The 26181-nt window shown below is 43.8% G+C and overlaps 1 protein-coding gene across 5 annotated transcripts in view; it reads right to left on the bottom strand.

Annotated features, from left to right (window-relative positions):
• The window catches only part of DOCK5 (dedicator of cytokinesis 5), a 278155-nt gene that overhangs the window by 142634 nt on the left and 109340 nt on the right, over window positions 1-26181 (bottom strand). For 4 of the 5 annotated variants that reach the window (XR_008199821.1, XM_052645001.1, XM_052645003.1 and 1 more), the window contains exons 4-5: window positions 22541-22596; window positions 19452-19548 (exon numbers count right to left, since the gene is read on the bottom strand). Coding sequence is in view for 3 of the 5 variants with exons in the window: in XM_052645001.1 (XP_052500961.1) it covers window positions 19452-19548; window positions 22541-22596 (153 nt within the window). In the remaining 2 variants the exon portion in view is untranslated. Of the gene's footprint in view, window positions 1-19451; window positions 19549-22540; window positions 22597-26181 lie in introns of those variants that run through there. The other variant, XM_052645004.1, reaches the window with a different exon arrangement.

Here is a 26181-nt window from a genome sequence, read left to right as displayed (position 1 = left end):
AAGGGAAGGGATAAACTGGGAGATTGGGACGGACATATAAACACTGCTGCTGCTGCTGCTGCTAAGCCGCTTCAGCCGTGTCCGACTCTGTGCGACCCCACAGACGGCAGCCCACCAGGCTCCCCCGTCCCTGGGATTCTCCAGGCAGGAACACTGGAGTGGGTTGCCATTTCCTTCTCCAATGCATGAAAGTGAAGAGTGAAAGTGAAGTCGCTCAGTCATGTCTGACTCTTAGTGACCCCGTGGACTGCAGCCTACCAGGCTCCTCCGTCCATGGGATTTTCCAGGCAAGAGTACTGGAGGGGGGTGCCATTGCCTTCTCCCATATAAACACTACTATATATATAATAGATAACTAATAAGGACCTACTGTATAGAACAGAGAATGCTACTCAATGCTGTTATGACCTATAGGGGGAAAGAATCTAAAAGTGTGGGTATATGTATATATATAACTGATTCACTTTGCTGTACATCTGAACTAACACAACATTGTAAATCAATTACACAGCTATTCTTATTGTTATTTAGTCACTAAATCGGGTCCGACTCATCAACCCCATGGACTGCAGCCTGCCAGGCTCCTCTGTCCGTGGAATTTCCCAGGCAAGAATACTGAAGCAGGTTGCCTTTTCCTTCTCCATGGGATCTTCGTGACCCAGGGATCAGACCCGTATCTCCTGCAAGGGCAAGCGGCTTCTTTACCACTGAGCCACCTCCAATACAAATCATATATTCAAAAAAAAAGAATTTCTGGAGATTAAAGTCAGAGTGACAGGTGGAAAAGAAAAACAGCTTTGTCTTCAATAGTAGCAGGAATACAGAAAACATCCATTGAGTAAATTAGACATTCCGGGGTCATGGAGACAATGGGTGTCAGAAAACCCAGATTCTATTCTCCATCTTCTTTCCCAAAGAATGCAGACCACAGTCAAAAGCCTCTTCTCTGGCCTTCTACTTCATCTCTCCCTCTGCAAAAGAATCAGTATTTCCTCTGCTCACCAACCTCTCCTCTTCCATGTAAATGTTCTTTGCTGGAAGTACAGGAACTTACTTAGTTTCTATCTTTAATTTAATGACCAACTTGCTAAGTGACTTTGAGCAAATTATTCTCTCTGGGATATGACCATCGGTAAAATAAGGGGACCAGCACTGAGATCCGTTCCCCAGGATAAGCGTCTTGGAGTCTATGGCTGAGATACTAGATTCAATTACTCCTCTAAGCAACTTCCTGATTAACTATATCTGACCATCTCACTCTGATGTATTCACACACTGGGGTGGCTCCATATCAAATTGCCCCCATATAATAATAGCCCTTCAAAATGAATCTCATGTCTTTTCCAAGTATCTGGACCCCGTGGGATCCAGGATGGTATCCAGGTCTCTCTGCGTACTGCGCTGCACCGACCCTCAGTTCTGGGAAGATGGGAACCACACCTTCCCACTCCGGCTAGTGCTTTCTCTCTGTCAGACAAGCAGACAGCCTGGCTAGCGAAAGCTCAGGTTTTAAAGAAAAGATTCCAGTAAAAGGCAGTTTTTGCCTCTGGAAGCAATGCAAGAAATTCTAAAAGCCAGGTACCAAAGCCAGAGGAAAACAAAACTGGAAAAATACCCAAAGCACCCCCTCTACCCTGTTCTGGCCATCATCCTACCTCCTCTTGCCTCTCATGAGAGCCACACACTGAAACAGGGCTTGTGACCCACAGATACAGAACTCTGACACCAGGACAAAGGTTTCTATAGGAATTTTCTGTCCTTTGGGACTAAGTGGTCAGATGTCAGTTTCAATCATGAGGCCAGCTTAAGTACTGAGAAAGTCAATTCCTAGGCAGACTGATACGAAGTTCAGGGTTCTGAGGAGAAAGGGTTTGGGGTTCTCACGGAGGAGAAAGGGGTCTGGAATTTTCAAGGAAGAGGAAAGGACAGGCTTTTTTTCCCTCTATATTCCTTAGTCACACAAAACTTTTTTTTTTCTTTAAACCCAGAATTGATGATTACACAACAAACAACTCAGTTTAAACTCTCTACAGTCAGCAAAAACAAGACCGGGAGCTGACTGTGATTCAGATCATGAACTCCTTATTGCCAAATTCAGACTGAAATTGAAGAAAGTGGGGAAAACCAATAGACCATTCAGGGATAACCTAAATCAAATCCCTTATGATTATACAGTGGAAGTGAGAAATAGATTTAAGGGACTAGATCTGATAGACAAAGTGCCTGAAGAACTATGGATGGAGGTTCATGACATTGTACAGGAGAAAGGGATTAGGACCATTCTCATGGAAAAGAAACTCAAAAAGGCAAAATGGCTGTCTGGGGAGGCCTTACAAATAGCTGTAAAAAGAAGAGAAGCGAAAAGCAAAGGAGAAAAGGAAAGATATAAGCATCTGAATGCAGAGTTCCAAAGAACAGCAAGAAGAGATAAGAAAGCCTTCCTCAGTGATCAATGCAGAGAAACAGAGGCAAACAACAGAATGGGAAAGACTAGAGATCTCTTCAAGAAAACTAGAGATACCAAGGGAACATTTCATGCAAAGATGGGCTCGATAAAGGACAGAAATGGTCTAGACCTAACAGAAGCAGAAGATATTAAGAAGAGATGGCAAGAATACACAAAAGAACTGTACAAAAAAGAGATTCCTGACCCAGATAATCACGATGGTGTGATCACTCACCTACAGCCAGACATCCTGGAATGTGAAGTCAAGTAAACCTTAGAAAGCATCACTACGAACAAAGCTAGTGGAGGTGATGGAATTCCAGTTGAGCTATTTCAAATCCTGAAAGATGATGCTGTGAAAGTGCTGCACTCAATATCCCAGCAAATTTGGAAAACTCAACAGTGGCCACAGGACTGGAAAAGGTCAGTTTTCATTCCAATCCCAAAGAAAGGCAATGTCAAAGAATGCTCAAGATACCACACAATTGCACTCATCTCACACGCTAGTGAAGTAATGCTCAAAATTCTCCAAGCCAGGCTTCAGCAATACATGAACCATGAACTTCCAGACATTCAACCTGGTCTTAGAAAAGGCAGAGGAACCAGAGATCAAATTGCAATCATCTGCTGGATCATGGAAAAAGCAAGAGAGTTCCAGAAAAACATCTATTTTTGCTTTATTGACTATGCCAAAGCCTTTGACTGTGTGGATCACAATAAACTGTGGAAAATCCTGAAAGAGATGGGAATACCAGACCACCTGACCTGCCTCTTGAGAAACCTATATGCAGGTCAGGAAGCAACAGTTAGAACTGGACATGGACCAACAGACTGGTTCCAAATAGGAAAAGGAGTACGTCAAGGCTGTATATTGTCACTCTGCTCATTTAACTTCTATGCAGAGTACATCATGAGAAACGCTGGGCTGGAAGAAGCACAAGCTGGAATCAAGATTGCCAGGAGAAATTTCAATAACCTCAGATATGCAGATGACACTACCCTTATGGCAGAAAGTGAAGAGGAACTAAAAAATTCTTGATGAAAGTGAAAGAGGAGAGTGAAAAAGTTGGCTTCAAGCTCAAAACTAAGATTATGGCATCTGGTCCCATCACTTCATAGCAGATAGATGGACAAACAGTGGAAACAGTGGCTGACTTTATTTTGGGGGGGGCGCTCCAAAATCACTGCAGATGGTGACTGCAGCCATGAAATTAAAAGATGCTTACTCCTTGGAAGGAAAGTTATGACCAACCTAGACAGCATATTAAAAAGCAGAGATATTACTTTGCCAACAAAGGTCCGTCTAGTCAAGGCTATGGTTTATCCAGTGGTCATGTATGGATGTGAGAGTTGGACTATAAAGAAAGCTGAGTGCCGAAGAATTAATGCTTTTGAACTGTGGTGTTGGAGAAGACTGTTGAGAGTCCCTTGGACTGCAGGGAGATCCAGCCAGTCCATTAAAGGAGATCAGTCCTGGGTGTTCACTGGAAGGACTGATGCTAAAGCTGAAACTCCAATATTTGGCCACCTCATGCGAAGAGTTGACTTACTGGAAAAGACTCTAATGCTGGGAGGGACTGTGGGCAGGAGGAGAAGGGGACAACAGAGGATGAGATGGCTGGATGGCATCACCGACTCGATGGACATGAGTTTGAGTGAACTCTGGGAGTTGGTGATGGACAAGGAGGCCTGGCATGCTGCGATTCATGGGGTCGCAAAGAGTCGGACGCGACTGAGCGACTGAACTGAACTAGGGACTATACAACAACAACGTATCCTGCTTGAGGACAGTTTCTCCTTCCTGAAAACCTTCGGACTAACCCTGATATCTTAAAATGTATATTGTGGGAATGGGTCTGGTAGGATATTTCTGTTGTTAAGTTTTAATCCTGTTATCTCAAAATGTAAATCGTGGGAGTGGGTCTGGTAAGATTTTCACAAACTTGAGACATTCTTTTGATTTATTATAATAATTAATTAAAAAGTATATAACTCACTTGCTAACAGCAGCGAGGGGGGCACTCTCTGTCCCTCTTTTGATGTCTATGTCACACGCTTTCTCTGTCCCTTTTCCTACTTTAATAAAACTCTGCTACACAAAAGCTCTTAAGTGATTAAGCCTGGTCCCTGGTTCCAAAGCTAGATCTTTTTCTTTGGAGATCACAAATCCGACATCATTCACAGTAAGCTATCATCCTGGGGGCTTGTCTGAGATCTTCAGGACAAAGGAAGAACACTCAGAGCTCTAGCCTCTCAGCTTTCTCACTACACATGTTTTCTGATTTACTTTACTAACTCTACCGTGTGCTTGTGTGAATGAATGACACGCCCTGTGTGAAGGGAACACTGAGCCCTGCTCTTCAGTTTCCCAGTGCCTCATAATGACTGAAGGCAGCGCCAAAAGGGGGAGCCTTAGCGGGGTTTTAACTGACCTGCCAATGCCAAGAGACACCCAATATCCCTTCGAGGGGAGCAGTCAGAAACGGGCGAAGCATGTGGACTGAACTTTCCTTTCTCGGTCAGCTTTTCCTGGTCTCTTTGACCACTTCATAATCACGTGGGGAATTAGAACTACTAACTTAATCTGTTGGATCATAGACTTTCAAGGGACTTGTGACTCATGCTGTTACTGTGTACTTTTACTTAGAAACCCCATGTATGGAAGCACTTAGCCTTGGTAGACTAGGCAAGCCTTGGTAGACTAGGCAAGCCTTGCTAGAAACTTCCTAGGAGCCTGTATGGAGAGAGGTGGAACTCTAGCTCCAGGAATGACTCTCAGGCTAGAGGTTACTAGCTTGGCCGCCTGCCTCAGGGGCCAGCGACCTGAAAGTGAGTCTTTGTCACGGTTGTGTCTCCTATCTATATGGGTAGAAGCACTGCTGGTGACCGTGAGGTTTATGAGGACACAGACTGGGAACTGCAGGATCTGCTCAGACTGGAAATGCAGTGGGCTTCCTCCTTTGGTAGCACTAGCTCTCAGTCTGGAGATGCGGTGGGCTTCCTCCTTTGGTAGTGCTAGCTCTCAGTGGACCAGCGGAGGCTCTCTGGTGGCTTCTGTCTCAACTCCTTAGACACTCTTTTGTGAAAACTCTGGAAATGAACTGGAAGGATTGGTCCTCGTAGCTCGAGGACAAAAATCACTTGTTCCTCACTAGCCAACCCTCCACCACCTCTTTCGCTATAGGATGTGGCAATGACTCACCACTTCTACTGAGGTCAGGACTGTACTCAAGAATGGGCACGGGCACACATAAGATGGATCCCTCCCCTAGTAGGCACAGCTTGGGAAACATTCCGGGAAAGCTACTCTGCTCCACCCCACTTGGCATCAGAAAAAAGGGCACATCAAAGGTTTTGGTGTATGAAACTAAGTCTGGGGTGTCATCAGGTCTACCCCTGGTGCATCCCCACCCCACCCTGGTGGTAGAACTGGGAGGGACGAGTAAGATGCCTGTGTTGGTAACGGACAGACCAAGTCCGACCAGGGATGGAAAGCTTTGGTGGAGAGTCTGTCTACACCCCCATCTAGAGCAGGGAAGGACGCTTCTGTTGGAAAGAAGCCACATCTGTGGATGCTGCTTTTTTCTCTCTTATAGATGGGAGCTAACAGTTCCAAAACGACTCCTTTAAAATGTATTAAAAGAAAAAAAAAAAAAGCTGGGACAAATTGGATCCCCAGAATTTAAAAAGACATGCCTGATCTTCTTTGATACTGAATGGCCACGGTATCCTTTGGAAGATGGGGAGCACTGGCTTGTTAAATGGTCTCTCAATTATGATACCATTTTACAACTAGACCAGCTTCATAGAAAAGAAATGAGCAGAAGTGACATGTGTCGCTCTTTATCTCTCTGAGAGACATGCCAGACTCATGTCCTAAGGGTGCAGATTTGGGTGTGAAACCTTCAGCTGCCTCCTGTTCTCTTACTTTGCCCCTGTATCTGGGGCTCCCAACTGAACAGGCTGAGAATCAGGGCACGCTTCCAGTAGGGGTTGCCTCAGTCTCGGTAGAAATTCAAACAGTACCAATTGTGGTTGAGACTATTTAGAAGATTCAGAAAAATATATAACTAAAGAGCCTCTTGATGAAAGTGAAAGAGGAGAGTGAAAAAGTTGGCTTAAAGCTCAACATTCAGAAAACTAAGATCATGGCCTCTGGTCCCATCACTTCATGGCAAATAGATGGGGAAACAGTAGAAACAGTGGCAGACTTTATTTTGGGGGGGCTCCAAAATCACTGCAGATGGTGATTGCAGCCATGAAATTAAAAGACGCTTACTCCTTGGAAGGAAAGTTATGACCAACCTAGACAGCATATTCAAAAGCAGAGACATTACTTTGCCAACAAAGGTCTGTCTAGTCAAGGCTATGGTTTTTCCAGCAGTCATGTATGTATGAGAGAGCTGGACCATAAAGTAAGCTGAGCGCCAAAGAATTGATGCTTTTGAACTGTGGTGTTGGAGAAGACTTTTGAGAGTCCCTTGGCCTACAAGGAGATCCAACCAGTTCATCCTAAAGGAAATCAGTCCTGAATATTCATTGGAAGGACTGATGTTGAAGCTGAGACTCCAATACTTTGGCCACCTGATGCAAAGAACTGACTCATCTGAAAAGACCCTGATGCTGGGAAAGATTGAAGGTCGGTGGAGAAGGGGATGACAGAGGATGAGATGGCTGGATGGCATCAATGACTCAATGGACAAACTCCGGGAGTTGGTGATGGACAGGGAGGCCTGGCATGCTGCAGTCCACGGTGTTGCAAAGAGTCAGACACAACTGAGCAACTGAACTGAACTGAAAAGTATATAGACGCCTTTATGGGACTATCTTTACTTTATGACATTACTTGGTGAGATGTAATGCACGTCGTGGGACAGATGCTGACTCATGACTTGAGAGCGTAAGTTTTGGGAGAAGCTACTACTTTTGGAGATGAATGGCTTGAACATGAGACAAGGAGAAAGAAGAACATTAAATAGCCCTCCTTCCTACCGGGAGCCAAATAGTTCCCATAATAGAGCCACTTGGCCAGATGTATTCTTGTAAGACTTTAGTAAGCACATGCTAAGACTTTACGCTCAGTTGGCTGACATAGAACAGGGAGAGAAGGAAATTCCTGATAAACTCCTAGTACAGAATACAGGAGGCTCTCCACAGGTTTACTGATGTCAATCTTGAAAGTGCAGAGGAGTAATGATCTTAAAAGATAGATTTCTCCCTCAGTGAGCTCCAGATATCTGCTGTAAGTTACAAAAACAGCCATTGGACCAAATCAGTCTTTAGGAAAACTGTTACAGCTAGCTCAGATGGTATATTATGGTAGAGAATATAAGGAGGAAAATAAGAGGCAAAGAAGAACCAGGCAAAAGACTGAAGCCCCAACAAAGGCTGTTAGACCTGCTCCGAAACAGCCTGAGAAAAATGCCCAGAGGGACCCAGGTGAAAAGGGACGGACTTGTTATTATTGTGGAAAGAGGGAGATTGCCCTCAGGCATCTAAGCCACCCCTGGCTCCATGTCCTGTCTGCAAAGGACCATCCCAGAGAAGAGACTCCCTCCTAGGTGTAGGCCCCACGGGTCAGACTCTCAAGACAATTGGGACTGAAGGTGTCCAGGAGTCCCCACACAAGCTCCCATCCTAGTAACACCTGAGGTACCCCAGGTATCATATCTGTGCAGGGCCAATCAGTCTGTTAGGGGAAAAGAAAGTGAAAGTGAAGTCGCTCAGTTGTGTCCAACTCTTTGCAACCCCATGGACTGTAGCCCACCAGGCTCCTCCGTCCACGTTAGGGGAAGCACACTGATTGAAACCGCCCACTGTGGCCAGGTACCATAGTAACCACCTGCATGAGCTGTTTTATGACAGGAGATCCTGATAAGGAATACGGAACTAATAAGCCACAACCAACAGGAAGAGTTCGGGAAAGGTCTAAAGGAGACACCGCGTGTCCATCTACTTCCCAGAATCCCTCTCGCTAGCATCCATCTTGGCTGAGCGATGCGCCACCAGGAAAGACTCTGAATTATAATGATTGGTCAAAGACCACCTGGAAACTAATCCCATCACCATAAAACCCGACACTGCGAGCCACGTGGCAGAGCAGTTCTCCTGGGTTCCCTTACCCTACTGCTCTCCTCCCGGATGCCCTTTCCCAATAAAATCTCTTGCTTTGTCAGCACATGTGTCTCCTCGGACAATTTATTTCCGAGTGTTAGACAAGAGCCCAGTTTTGGGCCCTGGAAGGGGTCCCTCTTCCTGCAACAGGTCGATTTTCTTTTGGACACTGGGGCAACTTTCTGCTCACTAAAGCCCCTGGTCTGCTTTCCTCCTGATCCACTACAGTAATGGGGCTGTCTGGACAAGCCAAATATTTTTCAATCATTGATTTGAAGGATGTTTTCTAGAGTTAAACCTATGTTAGATAATCCTCTACCTATGACTTCAAGACAATTGAAACGATTCTTGGGCATTACAGGCTACTGCCACATTTGGATCCCATGTTATGGGGAATTTGCCTGGCCTTTATATAAACTTGTAACTGAGACTCAGCAGGTCCAAACCAACAAACTGGTTTGGTCTCTAGTTACTCTTAAGGCTTTAAGGCTCTTCAAATTGCTCTCTTGTAGGCTCCAACTTTGAGCTTGCCCAGAGGCTCATAGTTTCGTTTCTTTGTTACTGAAAATAAAGGCTATGGCCACATTGCTTAAGGGTAATTGTTACTATTGTTTTGCTAATACCTAAAGCTCATAAGTTTATTAATGGGCAAAATTTTAGTGTACTGACTTCTCATGATGTAAGTGGGATCTTAAACTCTAAAGTTCAGAGCAACAATGCTCCAGCTTTAAAGCTGCTGTAACTCAAGGGGTGTCAAAAGCTCTAGGAATAGAATATAACTTACACTGTTACTGGAGACCCCAATCATCAGGAAAGGAAGAAAAAAGCTACTGACATTATTAAGAGACATCTGCATAAGTTAACTCAGGAAACACAAGAGAGTTGGTTTTCAAGTTTTACCTGTAGCTTCAATGAGCGCTCAAACTGCTCCTAAGAAGAAGGGACTGTCTCTATGACAGACTGTTTCCCTGCACAGACATTGTCATAGATCCTGAAGCCTTAAAATAAACTGTGTGACTCAGCTTTCAGCTTTTCAAAAGACATTACTGGAAGGTAAACACCTGACTCAGCCTTTTTATCAAACAAGCCGCTGTTGAGCCAGGAACCAAAATAGGCCTGAGAATCTAGGTGGGCTTGCTTCTGCTGACTCCTAGAGTCCTGACGTCTGCCGTTTGACCCTCAAGACAATGCCTTCCTGTCCTGGACTCATTCCTATGCTGCATTCCACAATCAGTCTAATTGCTGTGTCCGCGGAGTACTCCCTTGCTGATCAACTGAAGACTTCCCAAGGTGAGTTTCTCCACTTCAAGGAAAGGACTTTCTTCAACTCCGAGAATACCTTCACCAACAACAAGCATATGTGACTCCTCTTCTAGATCTGATGACATCTAACAATCCTAAGACAGACTGATGCAACTATGGACATAATGTAACTTTTATTTTGATTATGTTTTAACTTGGTTTAATGACTATTTTGCTGCACATAAGAAAGTAAACTGGTCTAGATATGGTGGTTTTCTACCTGATGTTTATCAAATATGGGATGAGGTCATATGGCTAACTCCTGAAAAGGGACACGTACTATCTAATGCTCCTATATGCTGGGAACAAATAGAGCCATCCCAAGAAGTTAGCCAACTTAATTACAATGATTGGAAACAACTGGGATATTTGCCTCAAGAAATATACAATGCAATCACTCCTGTGTTTTCCAAACCCAGTTTAGGTCCTTCTCTTGCCGGCCAGGAACTGATTGGGACTGGATCCCTCAGTCACACTGGTTTGCTCCAAACGGGACCTACTGGATATGTGGCTCATACCTATGGGTGTGGCTTCCCCCTGGCTGGATAGGAAGATGCACCCCAGGTCTAACTTTTATTCATAGCTTCTTATTTTCAGAGCTTCCAGAGAAACCTATTAATCTGCCACACCTTAAAACTCCTTGGGCAAAATCTGTATTTCACTGGTATGATCATCTGGCTACAATACTCGTTCCCTCTTTGGGAACTACAGATGAGATGTTATACTACAAGTTGATGCTCTAACTTTCAGCTCTAAATGCTGAACAAATACAAATTTAAAAGGTGGTTTTACAAAACAGATTGGGCTTAGATATTCTAACGGCTGCATAAGGAGGGACTTGTGCCATTATTCACACCCAATGCTGTACATATATAACAGATACGAGTACTAATGTTACTCACTTTACCAAACACATGAATAAGATGATTCAGGTTTATGGATTCTCCCAAAGCCTCAGTCACCTCACTTTGCGAAACATTAACTAGCTCCCCACAGTGGAAAATTATCTTAATTGTAATAATTATAATTGTTCTCTTTCTACTGTTTGCTCCCTGTATCTCTAACTGTGTAACTGGATTTGTTTCTAACCATTTGAAAGCTTTTAAGTTACACATGGTTGTCCAGGCTCCTACGAGTGCCACAACCTCCAACTATTACTTGCCACTGAATCAAAGACCCTCAATATGAGGGTCAGGAGAATATGCTGCCTCAACAATTTAGGAACCAAAAGCAGTTATGGAATGAAAACGATGCCCATTTCCCTTGGCATCATAATTCTACTGAAAGAAAAGGGGGGAGAGACAGAGTCAATTCCTAGGCAGATTGATAAGAAGTCCAGGTTCTCCGAGTAGAAGAAAGGGGACTGGGGTTCTCAAGGAGGAAGAAAGGAGAACCCCCTTTTTTTCCCCTCTACATTCCTTTTCTATAAACCCAGAACTGATGATTAGAAAATAAACAAATCAGTTTAAACTCTGTAATAGGGACTATATAACAACAATGTATCCTGCTTGAGAACAGTTTCTCCCTCCTGAAAACCTTCTGACTCATCCTGATATCTTAAAATGTATATTATGGGAGTGGGTCTGGTTCCGTTCAGTCACTCAGTCATGTCCAGCTGTTTGTGACACCATGGGCTGCAGAACGCCAGGCTTCCGTGTCCATCACCAACTCCCAGAGCTTGCTCAAACTCACGCCCATCAAGTCGGTAATGCCATCCGACCATCTCATCCTCTGTCGTCCCCTTCTCCTCTCGCCTTCAATCTTTCCCAGAATAAGGGTCTTTTCCAAGGAGTCAGTTTTTCACATCAGGTAGCCAAAGTACTGGAGTTTCAGCTTCAGCATCAGTCTTTCCGATGAATATTCAGCACTGATTTCCTTTAGGATGGGCAGGTTGGATCTCCTTGCAGTCCAAGGGACTGATAAGAGTCTTCTCCAACACTACAGTTCAAAAGCATTAATTCTTTGGTGCTTAGCTTTCTTTATGGTCCACCTCTCACATCCATACATGACTACTGGAAAAACCATAGCTTTGACTAGATGGACCTTTGTTGGCAAAGTAATGTCTCTACTTTTTAATATGCTGTCTAGGTTGGTCATAACTCTTCTTCCAAGGAGCAAGCCTCTCTTAATTTCATGGCTGCAATCACCATCTACAGTGATTTTGGAGCCCAAAAAAATAGTCTGTCACTGTTTCCCCATCTATTGGCCATGAAGTAATGGAACCAGATGCTATGATCTTAGTTTTCTAAATGTTTTAAGTTTTAAGCTAACTTTTTCACTCTGCTCTTTCACTTTCATCAAGAGACTCTCTAGTTCTTCTTCGCTTTCTGCCATAAGGGTGGTGTCATCTGCATATCTGAGGTTATTGATATTTCTCCCAGCAATCTTGATTCCAGCTTGTGCTTCACCCAGTCGAGCATTTCTCATGATGCACTCTGCATACAAGTTAAATAAGCAGGGTGACAATAAACAGCCTTGACGTACTCCTTTCCCGATTTGGAACCAGTCTTTTGTTCCATGTCCATTTCTAACTGTTGTTTCTTGATCTGCATACAGATTTCTCAGGAGGCAGGTAAGGTGGTCTGGGATTCCCATCTTTCAGAATTTTCCATAGTTTGTAGTGATCCACACAGTCAAAGGCTTTGGCGTAGTCAATAAAGCAAAAGTAGATGTTCTGGAACTCTTTTGCTTTTTTGATGATCCAGCAGATGCTGGCCCTAGGTTCTATTTGGCTGGCAAATTTTCAATGAGAGGAGACCAATACTTTTAACAAAGAACATTTTATTAAATTTTTATTTTAATATTTTTATTGGCTGTGCCATGCAACATGCAGGATCTTAATTCCCTGACCAGGGATGAACCCCTGTTCCCAGAAGTGAATTCAGAGTCTTAACCACTAGACCAGAGAAGTCTCATCAATGAAGCTGTTGTTTAGTTGCTAAGTTGTGTCCGACTCTTTGTGGCCCCATGGACTGTAGCCTGCTAGGCTCCTTTGTTCATGGGATTTCCTAATCAAGAATACTGGGATGGGTTGTCATTTCCATTTCCTGGGAATCTTCCTGGACCAGAGATCGAACCCATCTTTCTTGCATTGGCAGGCAGATTCTTTACCACTAAGCCACCAGGAAAGCCCGTATCAACAGAGTACATTTTAGCAATTAAATTCCTTTGATTCAATAAGACCTATTAACCACGTTCCACCGCCAGGCTCTTTTATGATCTCTTTCCCATAAGAGAATCGGATCAGGTTCAGTCTCAACTTGTATGAACAAAACAATTTGGCTGATCGAACCTCACCAAACCATTTCTCCAGTCGGAAGGTGGGAAACAGTACTTAATCTCAGGGTGAGGTGAGAGATGTGTTTATGATGACCAAACATCTCACAATTCCTGGGACAGTCTGTCTGAAAAAAAGTTTGACCCCAACACCCGCACAAATATACTCTAGAGAATTCCTTGGCCGTCTAGTGGTTGGGACTTTGTGTTCTAGTGCAGGGGGAATGGGGGACTCCGGTTTGATCCCTAATCAGGGAACTAGGATCCCACATGCTGCAGAGTGTGGCCAAAAATTAAATAAGTAAATAACACTCGTTAAAAAATACAATCTAACTTGTCAGTTTTCAAGACCTGATTTTAAGTTGAGAAAACAGGACATTTGGAAGGTGGGACAGAGATTTGTGCATATTCAGAAAGTATAACTGGGTTGTCACTAGAAAAGTACACTTAAGATATTATATTCATCTGTCATGTAAAAGTTTTTCAACGCACAGGAGTCCACCCTTCTATCTGGGCGAACTCATACGGAGCACGGAAGAAGGAAAAGAAACCAAAGTTCAGCTCACTGGATCTACTTTCCTCGGCTAGAGAAAACCCGAAAGATCCTGAGAGGCCACAGAAAATAAAAGATGAAATACTATTCACCTAATGTAGCTGAGTAACCCTGTGGCTGGAAGGGAACCCATGGGGTAGGTGGCAGACACACCCTTATACTACTTCAGGGCAAAATTCCACGTGGATCCCTTCATCGTGAATCAACTCTTTCATGAAGCAGTGTTCTAAAGGGGGAGTCAGTCAGGGGCTGTGACATCTTGCCCACAAGATGCCGGCACTGTCCCAGGAGTTCCACACAGATTTTTCCTTTTGAATTCTACAGCCAATCTGCAACGCATGTATAATATATAATTACCACTGAGGCCGAAGAAAAGAAAACTTAGGAGGTCAAAGGACTTGCCCTCGTTTGTAAAATCCACCAGTGGAACACCATGAATCAAAATCTCTGCTCTCAGAATCTGTTCTTTTTGTTTGCATTTGTTTGCATTATCAGGTTTGTTATTTTTTCTGAATATAATAAAAGTACATATACCAAGCAAGGGAGCAGGAAATGGCAACCTGCTCCAGTATTCTTGCTGGGAAATCCCATGGACAGAAAAGCCTGGTGGGCTACAGTCCATGGAGCTGCATTAAGAGTCAGACATGACTTAGCAACCAAACAAAGGTAGCAAGTCAGAACTTTTTTTTTCCTGGCCATGTCATGCAGCTTATGGGATCATAGTTCTCTGACCAGGGACTGAACCCAGGCCTGCAACAGTGAAAGCGTAGAGTCCTACCCACTGGACCACCAGGGAATTCCCAGCAAGTCAAATATAAGAAACGGCCCTCTGTCTGCCCCAGTGTCCCCAGTGTCGCCATTTTACCAGGCAACAACTTCCTCCTTCACCATGCTCCCTCCTCCTTCCCTGTTCAGGCACTGAAAACACACCCAGCACACCGGCTCCCACTGAGGATCAGCAGTGCAGGCAAAGCTCACCAGAAACTGCAGTAAATTTGCATGATGCACTGGCATGCTCCCCCTTTCCTTTCTGGAAAGATCTCTGCCTCAGGACTGGAACCTAAGCTAAGGAGGCACACAATTCTATGGGGAGAGACATGTAGCCTGGTTACTGAGAGCTCAAGGCCACACCACCTAAGAGGACAACACAAGCCAAAGGAAGTGGCCTTCGTTTGGGCGAGGAGGTGGGACACAGAAAGGAGCTTCAGGGTCTCCAAGTCAGGTCAAAGGAATGCCAAGCCAGGTTGTGCCACGGGAGGACACCCAGGATGGCAGCTACTTCCAGCTAGAACATCAATAAGCTCATGTTTGGAACTTCCCTGGTGGTCCAGAGGTTGACACTTGGCCTTCCAATGCAGGGGGTGTGCGTTCGATCCCTGGTCGAGGAGCTAAGATCCCACATGACTGGCAGCCAAAAAATCAAAACATAAACCACAGAAACAATACTGTGACAAATTCAATAAAAGCTTTAAAAATGGTCCACAGAAAAAAAAAAAAACAAACAAAAAAAACCTTAATAAAAACAGTCATGCTCACGTTTGCAGGGTCCTTGATGGTCTGCCTGCACAATATTTCACAGCCACCATCTTTTTATACCCTTATGACTCTATGGAGTCAACAAGGCACATTTTACATCATTTTTACAGAGGGCCTCAAATTCAGCAGACACATGGAGACTTCAAGCTCTAAAACCAGGGTCAGTTACAGCAGAGCCAGGATGAGAAAGCAGGCCTCCTAATTTCTAATCCCCATCTGTCCCCTACAGCTTGCTTCTTCACCAAAGCACACAAGGAAGATAATTTAAAGAAAAATCAATAAATAATATTAATACAACAAAGATAAAAGAGGGAAAGAGTGGGAATTACCACTTCTTTCTTGCCTGGATGAATGGGTTCCCCTTTCCCTAGCAAGGCCATCCCCCCACACTAAAACATATTTATGGTAATTTCATAAGCTTACAGTCTGAATGCTAAGAAGAAACCAGAATTATACAAACATCTTTCCTTTCTAGAATAATTACATGGCTGGCCTTAATCTGGTTATTTGATTGCATTTTCCTCTCACTTAAGAGACTATATCTACCTCCTAATTTTCTCATGAACTGAGGCTGAAAAGAAGAGAACTAAGACATGTGTTACAGAGAAATGCAGACGTTCTAAGATGTTCTTAAAGACACCAGAGAGAATGCCTAGTTTCATCATCACTGGGAGAAAATGCATGAGAGATAGGAGTACTGATGCGTTTTAGTAAAATCTGTATTTATCTTTACACAGACTGAAGGAACTGACGTAGAACCAGAAAACACACACCGGTAAAAGTGTAGGGGTGTGTATATGTGCATGCACATGTGGATGTGAGCACACTTGCTTGTCTCAGAGTGTGTTGGGGGAGTGGACTGAAAGCTATAAATCTGGGCTCCTTTTCCTTTTTTCCCAGTGAAGGCTTGCTATTTGAGTCTTCCTACTTTGACATAAAAGACTTTAAAAAATTTTTTATTTTGTATTGGGATATAGACCACTAACAACATGTATCCATTCTCCCCCAAACTCCCCTCCCATCCAGGCTGCCACCTAACATGGAGCAGAGTTCCCTGTGCTAAACAGTAGGTGTTGGTTATCCATGTTTAAAGGAACAGTGTGTACACGTCCATCTCAAACTCTCAAATTTTTGAGAAAGCATTTCAGAAATTCTGCCTGAAGTGAACTGTCAATGCTTTAGGAAGAGACAGGGAAAAAAATGGAGAAGGCCAAGATTTCCATAATGACATGGATCATCTCTGAATGGGTGAGCTTTGTTACCAAAAGCAGGAACAAATTCTCAGCCTTATCAACTGATGAAGATTCCCAAACTGGACGCCTTTTAGTCAAGCAACTGCAGCTATAAGTCATCAAAAAATATTCACAAATAACAAAATAATTATCTTATGAGAGTCAAATGAAGATGGGAAACATGCTGGTCTCCAAGAGGGGGGTGGATTTCTTTTAACTTAGAACCCCAATTCTGCTATTAAATAGTGGAATCTCCACAGAGGAAGTTCCTCAGCCAGAGCTTAAGAGAGTATGGAAGCCCAAATACATGAACCATGTATCTTCCTCTCTGCCTCACTTACTTCCCATTTCTGGTCAACAGCAGACTCAGCACAATTACCTGTGGACATGGACTAGACACAGACAATGACCTAAAGCATGAAAGTTGTCTTTCAGCAAGCAGAAATGTTGTATATTTCATCCCATGCTGTATATTACAGCTATAAAAATCTCATTTCCCAGTACTTACCAGCTAACCCGTATCACCACTCACCAATTTCCAGAAAGAATCCGTTAAAGAACTAACCCATCCACCAACCTCGTTACATCTTCCACTAACCAATCAATTAACTGGAACGAGAGAGTGTTTTCAATAGAAAGACAAGATGATCGATGGGGATCAAAGGGCTTAAAACAGCATCTCTCTCCTCTCCTAGCTTGTGATTTAAGGACTTAAAGGTCATCTCTCTCCTGGGTAAAACATAAAAGAGATCAAAAGATCACTTGCATTACAAGGCGGCGTGCCCCATGGGCCAGACAGACTTGCCAGTAAGTGCTCCCACAGTCCAGAAGGAAACATTATGGATTGATGGGTTTAGAAGACACATTATGAAGAAAAAAATGACTTAAATGGGGCCTTGAAGGATGTGCTGGCAGAGAAAAATCACATGCTTTTCCATAGAAGGGGCTGGTGATTTCTACTGCATGTCTACTCTATACAACCACAGCCTTGGGAGATGAATTATCTCACACTAACTCTTAGAAGTTAGACTAGGATGAGTTTGATTCCTGCTTTTAGTACTGAGGGTCTAGAGTGAGGTGCTCTCAATAACTTAGTAAGACTGGCTTTTGAAAGTTAAAATGTAGAATATACACATGACTGAACAAAAACTAAGACGAGCATAGCCACATAAAAAAAAAGAAAGAGAGAGAGGAGAGAGAGAGAGAGACTGCCTCCCAGGCACTGAGCTGAGTCCATTACCTCACTGATGTCATTCACACATAAGGGAATATACACTGCTGAGAATTCTTAGCCATGGACGTCTGGAAGATACCTACAGAAGGCAAAACTTAGTGACGCTTACCCATGAAGCCTACAGGAAAGAGGAAACTTTAGGAAACAGTCTCTGCACATTTCAGTGTTGAGCAAAGAGCATCCTCAAGTGGACACCGGTGCACCCTTGCTGCCACGAGACTCAGAGTTCTTGGTCTCTGCAAGATGGCTGCCCCAGGTGCTGCTGCTGCTAAGTCGCTTCAGTTGTGTCCAACTCTGTGCGACCCCATAGATGGCAGCCCACCAGGCTTCCCCGTCCCTGGGATTCTCCAGGCAAGAACACTGGAGTGGGTTGCCATTTCCTTCTCCAATGCATGAAAGTGAAGAGTGAAAGTGAAGTCGCTCAGTCGTGTCTGAGTCCTAGCGACCCCATGGACTGCAGCAGGCTAGCCTGATAAATATTTTTTCTAATATACTGACTTGCATATGGAATCTTTAGTTATGGCATTCAAACTGTTAGTTGCAGCTTGTGGGACCTAGTTCCCTGACCAGGGATTGAACCCAGGCCCCCTGCATTGAGTGTATGAAATCTTAGCCACTGGACCCCCAGCCTGATAAATTGTTAAGTGCTAAATTTACTTGACTTTAAATACAGCAAAATTAGTCAAACCTTTTTAGTGAGGCACAAATTCATAATTTTCTAAAATATATATATGTATGCAAAAGCCTTTCTACTATGCTTGGTAAAAGCTTGAGAAAGAACAACTACAGCAAAAAAAAGGATGGAGAAATTGGAAAACATAAACTAAATGAAATGGGAGCACTGAATATATAGATTTACCTTGTCTTGATTACAAACCCACACACCCAACTTGGGAGGATGGTTTATGAGTGAGCGTGCTGGTTTCTGTGCCATTTCCCACTGACCTGGCCTGCTAGCATCCTGACGTCAAGCCATTATTGTAATCAACAGTACTACGAGTTGGCCTCAAAAAGAAGACACTTTAGAGCACGGTTTAACGTGACCCACATTTAAGCATCGCTAAGGCACACTGGACACAGTAGGGAAAGCCACCCTCAGGGGAGCCCTCAACATAGCTGAGCACTGACAAGTGCCAAATGCTTATTCACTGGGTTAGGTGGAAAGGCTAAGAGCATGTCCTGCAATTTCTCCACTGATATTTTTAGTTGCTCAGTCATGTCCAACTCTAGGGGACTGCATGGATGGTAGCCCACCAGGCTCCTCTGTCCATGGAATTCTCCAGGCAAGAATACTGGAGACGTTCACATCTCCAGGGGATCTTCCTGACCCAGGGATTGAACCTAGGTCTCCTGCACTGTGGGCAGATTCTTTACTGTCTGAGCCACCAGGGAAGCCCTCCAATGATCAACTGGCAGTAATTACATCTACTTTATAGGACTAGGACTGCTGTGACGATGAATAGTTCCAAGCACTTAGAAAGGATGATGGATTTGCAGTTGTCATCCTCATAACCTTACAATCAGCGTGTCAACTGGAAAAAATACTAATGTCTTACGGGCACTTCCTCCACCACCTGTATCATCAGCCACCCTCCTCCAGGAAAATGGAAGTCTGCAGGTTATCAACCATTGTACTGTCCATGTAAGATGCACCCACTCCACATACAGAGCTAAGGAATGGTTGACCTCTTGTAGCAGAATAGATGGGCTGAGGGCCCAAGAATAGTGCCACTAGCTCCAAGCCTGGGGATAACTCACCACATACAGCTTGCGCCAGATGACAGCCCATTCCCGCAGCGTGGAGGTAAGCTCTTGCACCAGGGGGAGCTCCCCAGGAATCACGGTCTCATTCTGCCTAAAGAGAACAGATACAGGCTCCCTTTACTCCGGGGGGGATCGTCGGTGGTTTTCCTGATGGACATCATGATCCTTAGAACTCAAAGATGGGGATGGGGCTGGTTGGTCTTGAAACCAAGCAAAACTTGTCCATTTAGGGAAGCTCTGGCAATTTTTATCACATCTAGCATCCGAGAAAAGAGAAAGAGCTTAACACATCACGATTCTCAAAATGAATTGTGTCTACAGTGGAATGGATATGGAGTCCAGCCTCTACTTTCTCTTTTTTTGTTTGTTTGTTTGTTTTGCTGTGTTTTCTGGTATTTTTTGTTGTTCTTTTTGGCTAAGCCCCATAGCTTGGGGGATCTTAGCTCCGGGACCAGGGACTGAACCTGGGCCCTGGCAGTGAAAGTGACCAATCCTAACCACTGGTTGTTGCTGTTCAGTCACTAATTCATGTCTGACTCTTTGTGATCCCATGGACTGCAGCACACCAGGCTTCCCTGTGCTTCACTATCTCCCAGAGTTTGTTCAAACCCATGTCCATTAAGTCAATGATGCCATTCAACCACCTCATCCTCTGTTGTCCCCTTCTCCTCCTGACCTTGATCTTTCCCAGCATTACAGTCTTTTCCAATAAGTCGACTCTTTCCATCAGGTGGCCAAAGTATTGGAGCGTCAGCCTCAGTCCTTCCAATGAATATTCATGGCACTGCCAGGGAAATCCCTCTGTTTCCCCATTTTGGATCTTTCCAGGAACCTCGAGTACAGTAAGGCCCCTACATACAAACCTCCATGTCGCGAACTTTCAAAGATGCTAATGTGCATCTGGTTCCAGAAAGGAACCTGAACCTGTGCCGTGAACATCAGGTGTGACGGAAATCACAGTTTGCTCTCTGTTGCCTATTGCTGATGACCTTTCATCTCTACCATCTCCCACCTCCTCTCCCTCCTCCAGCCAGTAACTCCTCTTACCTGTTCACTCAATGCCAGCAGCTGTATGCCAGCTATTGTACTGGACTACTGTACTTTCCAAGGTACCGTATTGTAACATTAAAAATGTTTTTTGTTTGCTTTTTTGTATTACTTGTGTGAAAAGTACTATAAACCTATGACAGTACAGTACTATATAGCTGATGGTATTAATTGGGTACCTAGGCTAACTCTGTTGGGCTTATGAACACACTCCTGGAATGCAACTTGTTCATATGTAGGGGACTTACTATACCACGCTAGGCTGGCTTCAGCAATTCCCAGGGATGGAAGCCCAAACTGAGTCCTTTCCCTGGTTCTGCCAAGTTGCCATTTTATCAGTGAGGGTGGGCAAGTGGAGGGGTGTTCCTGGCACAAGGTCCTGGGGCTTGTAACCTCACACAGGACCTGCTGTGGGATGGAAGTGGGGCCCTCTTTTGCAACAGTCCTTGGTTTACTTCTCATCTGCTGGCTACCTGCACAGAAAACGTACATATACCCAAATCCTCACTTACTCACAGTGGACTTTTAATACAAGGCAGACGTGACATTCATCCACATAAATCCCGTCTGGTATTTTTATGATTAGCAAAAGGAAAGAGTGAAAGCAATCTAACGAATGGGGATTACTGGTGGAATTTCCAGACATCGATAAGAATACAAGATGCCCCGTTAGGTTTGGATTTCAGATAGATTAATTTTTAACTCTAAGTATGTCTCAGGAAATACATGGCATATGAATGTAAATAAAAATTACTTTTTACCTGAATTTAAAATTTGACATTCTGCATTTTACCTGGCAACCCTAGTTATTGGGAACATGCCCCAAACTCTGCCTTTCCTCCAGTGTGGCCATGGCTAGTGATCCTGGAGGCTGCCAGGAACAGTCCATCAGAAAGATTTTCCAGAGACTTCCTTGTGGTTCATCCGTTAAGAATCTGTCATTTAAAGCAAGGGGTATGGGTTCAATCCCTGGTCAGGGAACTAAGATTCTACACGTCCCAGAGTATAACCAAAAATTAAAATAAGTAAATAAAACTTGCTTCTGCTTTTTTTTAATTTAAAAAAAAGGGAGGGGAGGTTCTCCAATAGTGCAGGACACGTGGTTTTGAGTCCTGGTTATGTGTGAATTTGGGCACATCTCCATCTCACATCTATAAAATGACGGTGTGGAATTTAGGGCTGAAAATGTTCTCTGTGGCTGTGAGCTAATATGCTTCTCTGATCCACTCCTTTCTAATAGCCCTGGAATTTCTGCTCCAAGCTTTCTTTATTCTCTCCTTGATGCTCCTGCCCACTGACTCACCATCAATGAAGTGAATTTCTCTGCAGAGCACAATCACACATATTAGTTAGTTCATATAATTTTTCATTAAGTTCACAACCAGGGACTTCCCTGGTGGTCCAGTGGTTAAGACTCTGGGCTTCCACTCCAGGGGGTGCTGGTTTGATCCCTGTTTGGAGAACTGAGATTCCATATCACACGCCATGTGGTACAGCCAAGAAAGGAAAAAATAAACAAAAAAGTTCAGGGCCAATGTGGGGCCAGATCTGTTTTCTCTGATTTGCACGGGGAAAGCCCCAGGTGCGCTGACTTGTCCAAGGTTCAGAGATAAATAGCACAGGTTGTAGCTTGGTCACCTGTCATCCCCCAAGGTTCCCAAAGAGAAGGTTCTCAAGTCTAATGGCTAAAGAGTACCAAATGTTCACATGTGTGTGAGTGCATGCGCACACACACACACACACAAAGAGGCATGCATCAGTGAGCAGTTGGTACAAGAGGAAGATAAGGCCCTCTATGTTCATTCATTATCTGCCTCCACTGTCCCAGGGAAGGATGCAAGGGAGGAAAAAATATCACAAGAGAAGGCAGAGGGAATGATGTCAGGAAAAAAATTCCATTTTCCTTTCATCCAACACGTGGAATTGATGACCTGAGACAAATAATGCACAAAATGATACCTTAGAATTTCATAAAACCCATAATGATATTGTACCTTTAGCTCACCTGTTAGGCATTTTCCTATGTTAGAACTTACCCGCGGTCTTCCACAGTGGCCTCTTTCAAATGGATGTACGTTTCAGGGAAAATACCCTGCAGAGAGAAGAACTTGGGTTATGCGGCCATAAAAATCACAGTCCAATATACTCTGAGGAAAACATAATTCAAAGAGACACATGTACTCCAGTGTTCACAGTAGCACTATTTACAATATAGCCAGGACATGGAAGCAACCTAGAAGTCCATCGACAGATGAATGGATAAAGAAGATGTGGTATACTATGAAAAACAGAATATTACTTAGCAAAAAAAAAAGGAAAGTTTGGGTCATTTGCAGTGATGTGGGTGGACCTAGTGTCTGTCATACAGAGTGAAGTCAGAAAAACAAATACATATATTAATGCATATACGTGGAATCTAGAAAACTGGTACAGATGAACCTATCTGCGGGGCAGGAATAGAGACACAGATGGAATGATACGGTGTGGGGTGGGTAGATTGGCAGAGTAGCACTGAGACATATACACTCTCATGAATACAACAGATATCTAGTGGGAACTACTGTGATCGCACAGGGAACTCAGCTTAGTTCTCTGTGAGGACCTAGAAGGGCAGGATGGGGAGCCGGGTGGGAGGGAAGTTCACGAGGGAAGGGATATGCACACACATATAGCTGACTCATCTTGTTATACAGCAGAAAATAAAACAACATTGTAAAACAAGTATCCTCCGATTAAGAAAAATATCAAAAACCCCTCAGCTCACAATAAAGAGCACAAGCAGTCCCAAGTCAAGTAGGGGAGGGGCAAGGGCACCAGGGCAACACCTACAGTTTGCAGTCAAGGTCATAGGGCGTCAATTACATAGGCTGGCTACCTAAACGAAAGGAGGGCTGAAACACTGAAAACATATAACTGAATCCTGGGGTTCACAGAGCTTAAGATAAACACTTCATAAATGAACAGGCAAACATGCCCAGGGTCAGCTCAGAGTATTTATAGATCCTAAAATGCCTCCAGATTCTACACAACATGAGGTGCTTCTCTTAAAGGGTTTCGGGTAATTAGTAGATGGAGGGCTATGTACTTAGTGGTCCATAAAATTATGGTGATTTTCTAGACCCATTCCTCTCAGCACTTTCACTTAAACAAAATGCATGGAATCAATTAGGCTTGGTTATTTTTAGCCTTTTCCAGTCTCAACTGCTCTCCATTCTAAATCCCTAAGAGGCAATTTGATGTCGGTATTAAGACACTGCCTGTGGGAAAACGATGCCTAGAAAGACCTAAAAGAAACCCTGGAACCTGGTCAGGAGCAATCTGCAAAAGCGTAGACTGGATCTCACCCACAGGAAGCAAGCCATGGATGTGAGTTTTCTTAAAACCAAAAGCTTCTGCTGTTCAACTGTATGATGCGCTCATCAATAAGCAGAAACACTGCCATTCAGAAAGGCACCGCTGGTCCCTACTTTACGGTACTTTTCAGGCCAGACAAGGAGAGGTACTGGACTAACCAGAAAGTTCATTTGGGTTTTTATGCCATTTTATGGAAAAACCTAAATGAACTTTTTGGCCAACCTAATAGAAGAAGCTGTTTAACAAGCACCATTGGCTCAACTTGCTTGTAGCCCTGAGCCTGTTAAAACTGCAGCCATGTGGACATAGCATGTCAGGGGTAGCTGACCACAAAGGTGGGAGAGGAGCAGGTCACGCCCTGGGGACCCAGGTCAGAGACGCCTGTGTACTCAGTGACCCTCATTCGTTCAGAGTCAGAAAAACTAGTGCATTTCAACCAGGGTTGGTTGTGCATCTAGTTTCGTGTGCTACGTTTATCTGAGCAATCCTCTCCTCTCTCCCTTTTAATCCTCTGCCAATAAAACAGGAAAACAGCAAGAAAATTTGAGACTATGCTGCTCCCAGCATTGGTGATGACAAGGTAGATCCTGCCACTGCCTGAGTCAGAAGCGGAATGGCCATCCTTTCCCTCCAGGCAGGAAGAACCAAAAAAACATATAAAGATACCTGCCACTCCTCACTTTGAGAAAGGGGCAGGCATAGGGTACATGAGTGAGAAAGCATAATCCCAATCTTGTTACTGATGAAGACCCAGAACACACACAGACAAGGTAACACCAACCTCTTTCATGACAAGGACAGGATTCAGAGTGATTTTGGAAAACTGATCACAGAGTTAAACACTAACAAAAATGCAATGTGTGTGTAATTTCTTTGGGGTTTGATTAATGGGTTTCTGAAGCTCCAGGTCAGTCTTTAGGATGCCGAAGGAACCTTGGGAGCGCCTTCCTTCTGCTAGGTGGATGTAAATGTTTTGTTGATCCCCATCTTTGTGGAGAACCAGACTTGCCTGCCCAGTGCTCACCTTGAGGACAGGACGCTGAGTGAAATAAGCCAGACACAAAAGGACAAATACTGCCTGACCTCACTTGTATGACGGTCCTAGAGTAGTCAGACTCATAGAGACAGAAGAGAACTGGGGTTACAAGGACTGGGAGGAAGGAAGAAGGGGGAGCTTATATTAAATGCTTATAGAGTTTCAGTTTGGGATAATGAAAAAGTTCTAGAGATGGTGGTGATGGTTTCACAACAATATAACTATACTTAATACCCCTCAACTGTACATTTTAAAAGAGTCAAGGGACTTCCCTGGAGGTCCAGCTGTTAAGATTTCACTTTCAAGGCAGGGGGTGTGAGTTCAATCCCTGGTAGGGGAGCGAAGATCCCACATGTCTTGTGGCCAAAAAATTGAAAACATAAAACAGAAGCAATATTGTAACAAATTCAATAAAGACTTTAAAAATGGTCTACAGTAAAATAAATAAAAGAAGTAACATACTAATTTTCTGTCAAGTATATTGTACAACAATAAAATAGAGCTGTCCCGAACTCGTAAAAGGGTGGTGCACTGACTAACAATGAAGCACTCAAAGTAGCAGTTAAGCAGGAGCCATATTTGCAGGCTGAATGAGATGTGCAACTGCTGGTTCCAAGGAGCATCCTTGCAGAAGATTTTTCAAATCAAGAAGATAAAGGACTGATTAACTGTTTCATACACCTAACACCTGATGACTGCTCTCCGAATAACAGGGAGAAATCCAAAACAGAAACATTGTAATGTAAGTGGCTTATTTTGTAATGGAGCCTTAGGTTGGATCCCTGGGTCGGGAAGATCCCCTGGGGAAAGGAATGGCACCCCACTCCAATATTCTTGCCTGGAGAATTCCATGGACAGAGGAGCCTGGCGGGCTATAGTCCATGGGGTTGCAAAGAGTCGGACATGACTGAGTGACTAACACTAACGCAGGCAGCAATCATACCAGGTAATTTATACTGTGCATGCAGACATGATGATTTTCATATTAAGAGCTATCTATTTTGTTGCATTTCCACTGTTTCTTGTGGGCATCATCTTTCCATGGTAGTAGCATTTGTCCACTTGCAGCCATTTAACTGCTCTTGTAAATCTGAGACTATAGGCTTATTTTTTTTTTTTAATATTTGTTTAGTGATTTATTTCGGCTGCATTGGGTCTGAGTTGCAGCACTCAGGATCTTTTGTGCAGCACAGGGGACCTTAGTTTCCTGACCAGGGATGGAACCTGTGTCCCCTGCATTGGGAGAAGTCTTAACCACTTGACCACCAGGGAAGTCCCTGTAGGCAT

The sequence above is a fragment of the Budorcas taxicolor genome, chromosome 8 (assembly GCF_023091745.1).
Source record: "Budorcas taxicolor isolate Tak-1 chromosome 8, Takin1.1, whole genome shotgun sequence".
Lineage (NCBI taxonomy): Eukaryota > Metazoa > Chordata > Mammalia > Artiodactyla > Bovidae > Budorcas > Budorcas taxicolor.
Note: the sequence above shows the minus strand (reverse complement) of the source record. Positions and strands in the feature narration are given on the sequence as shown.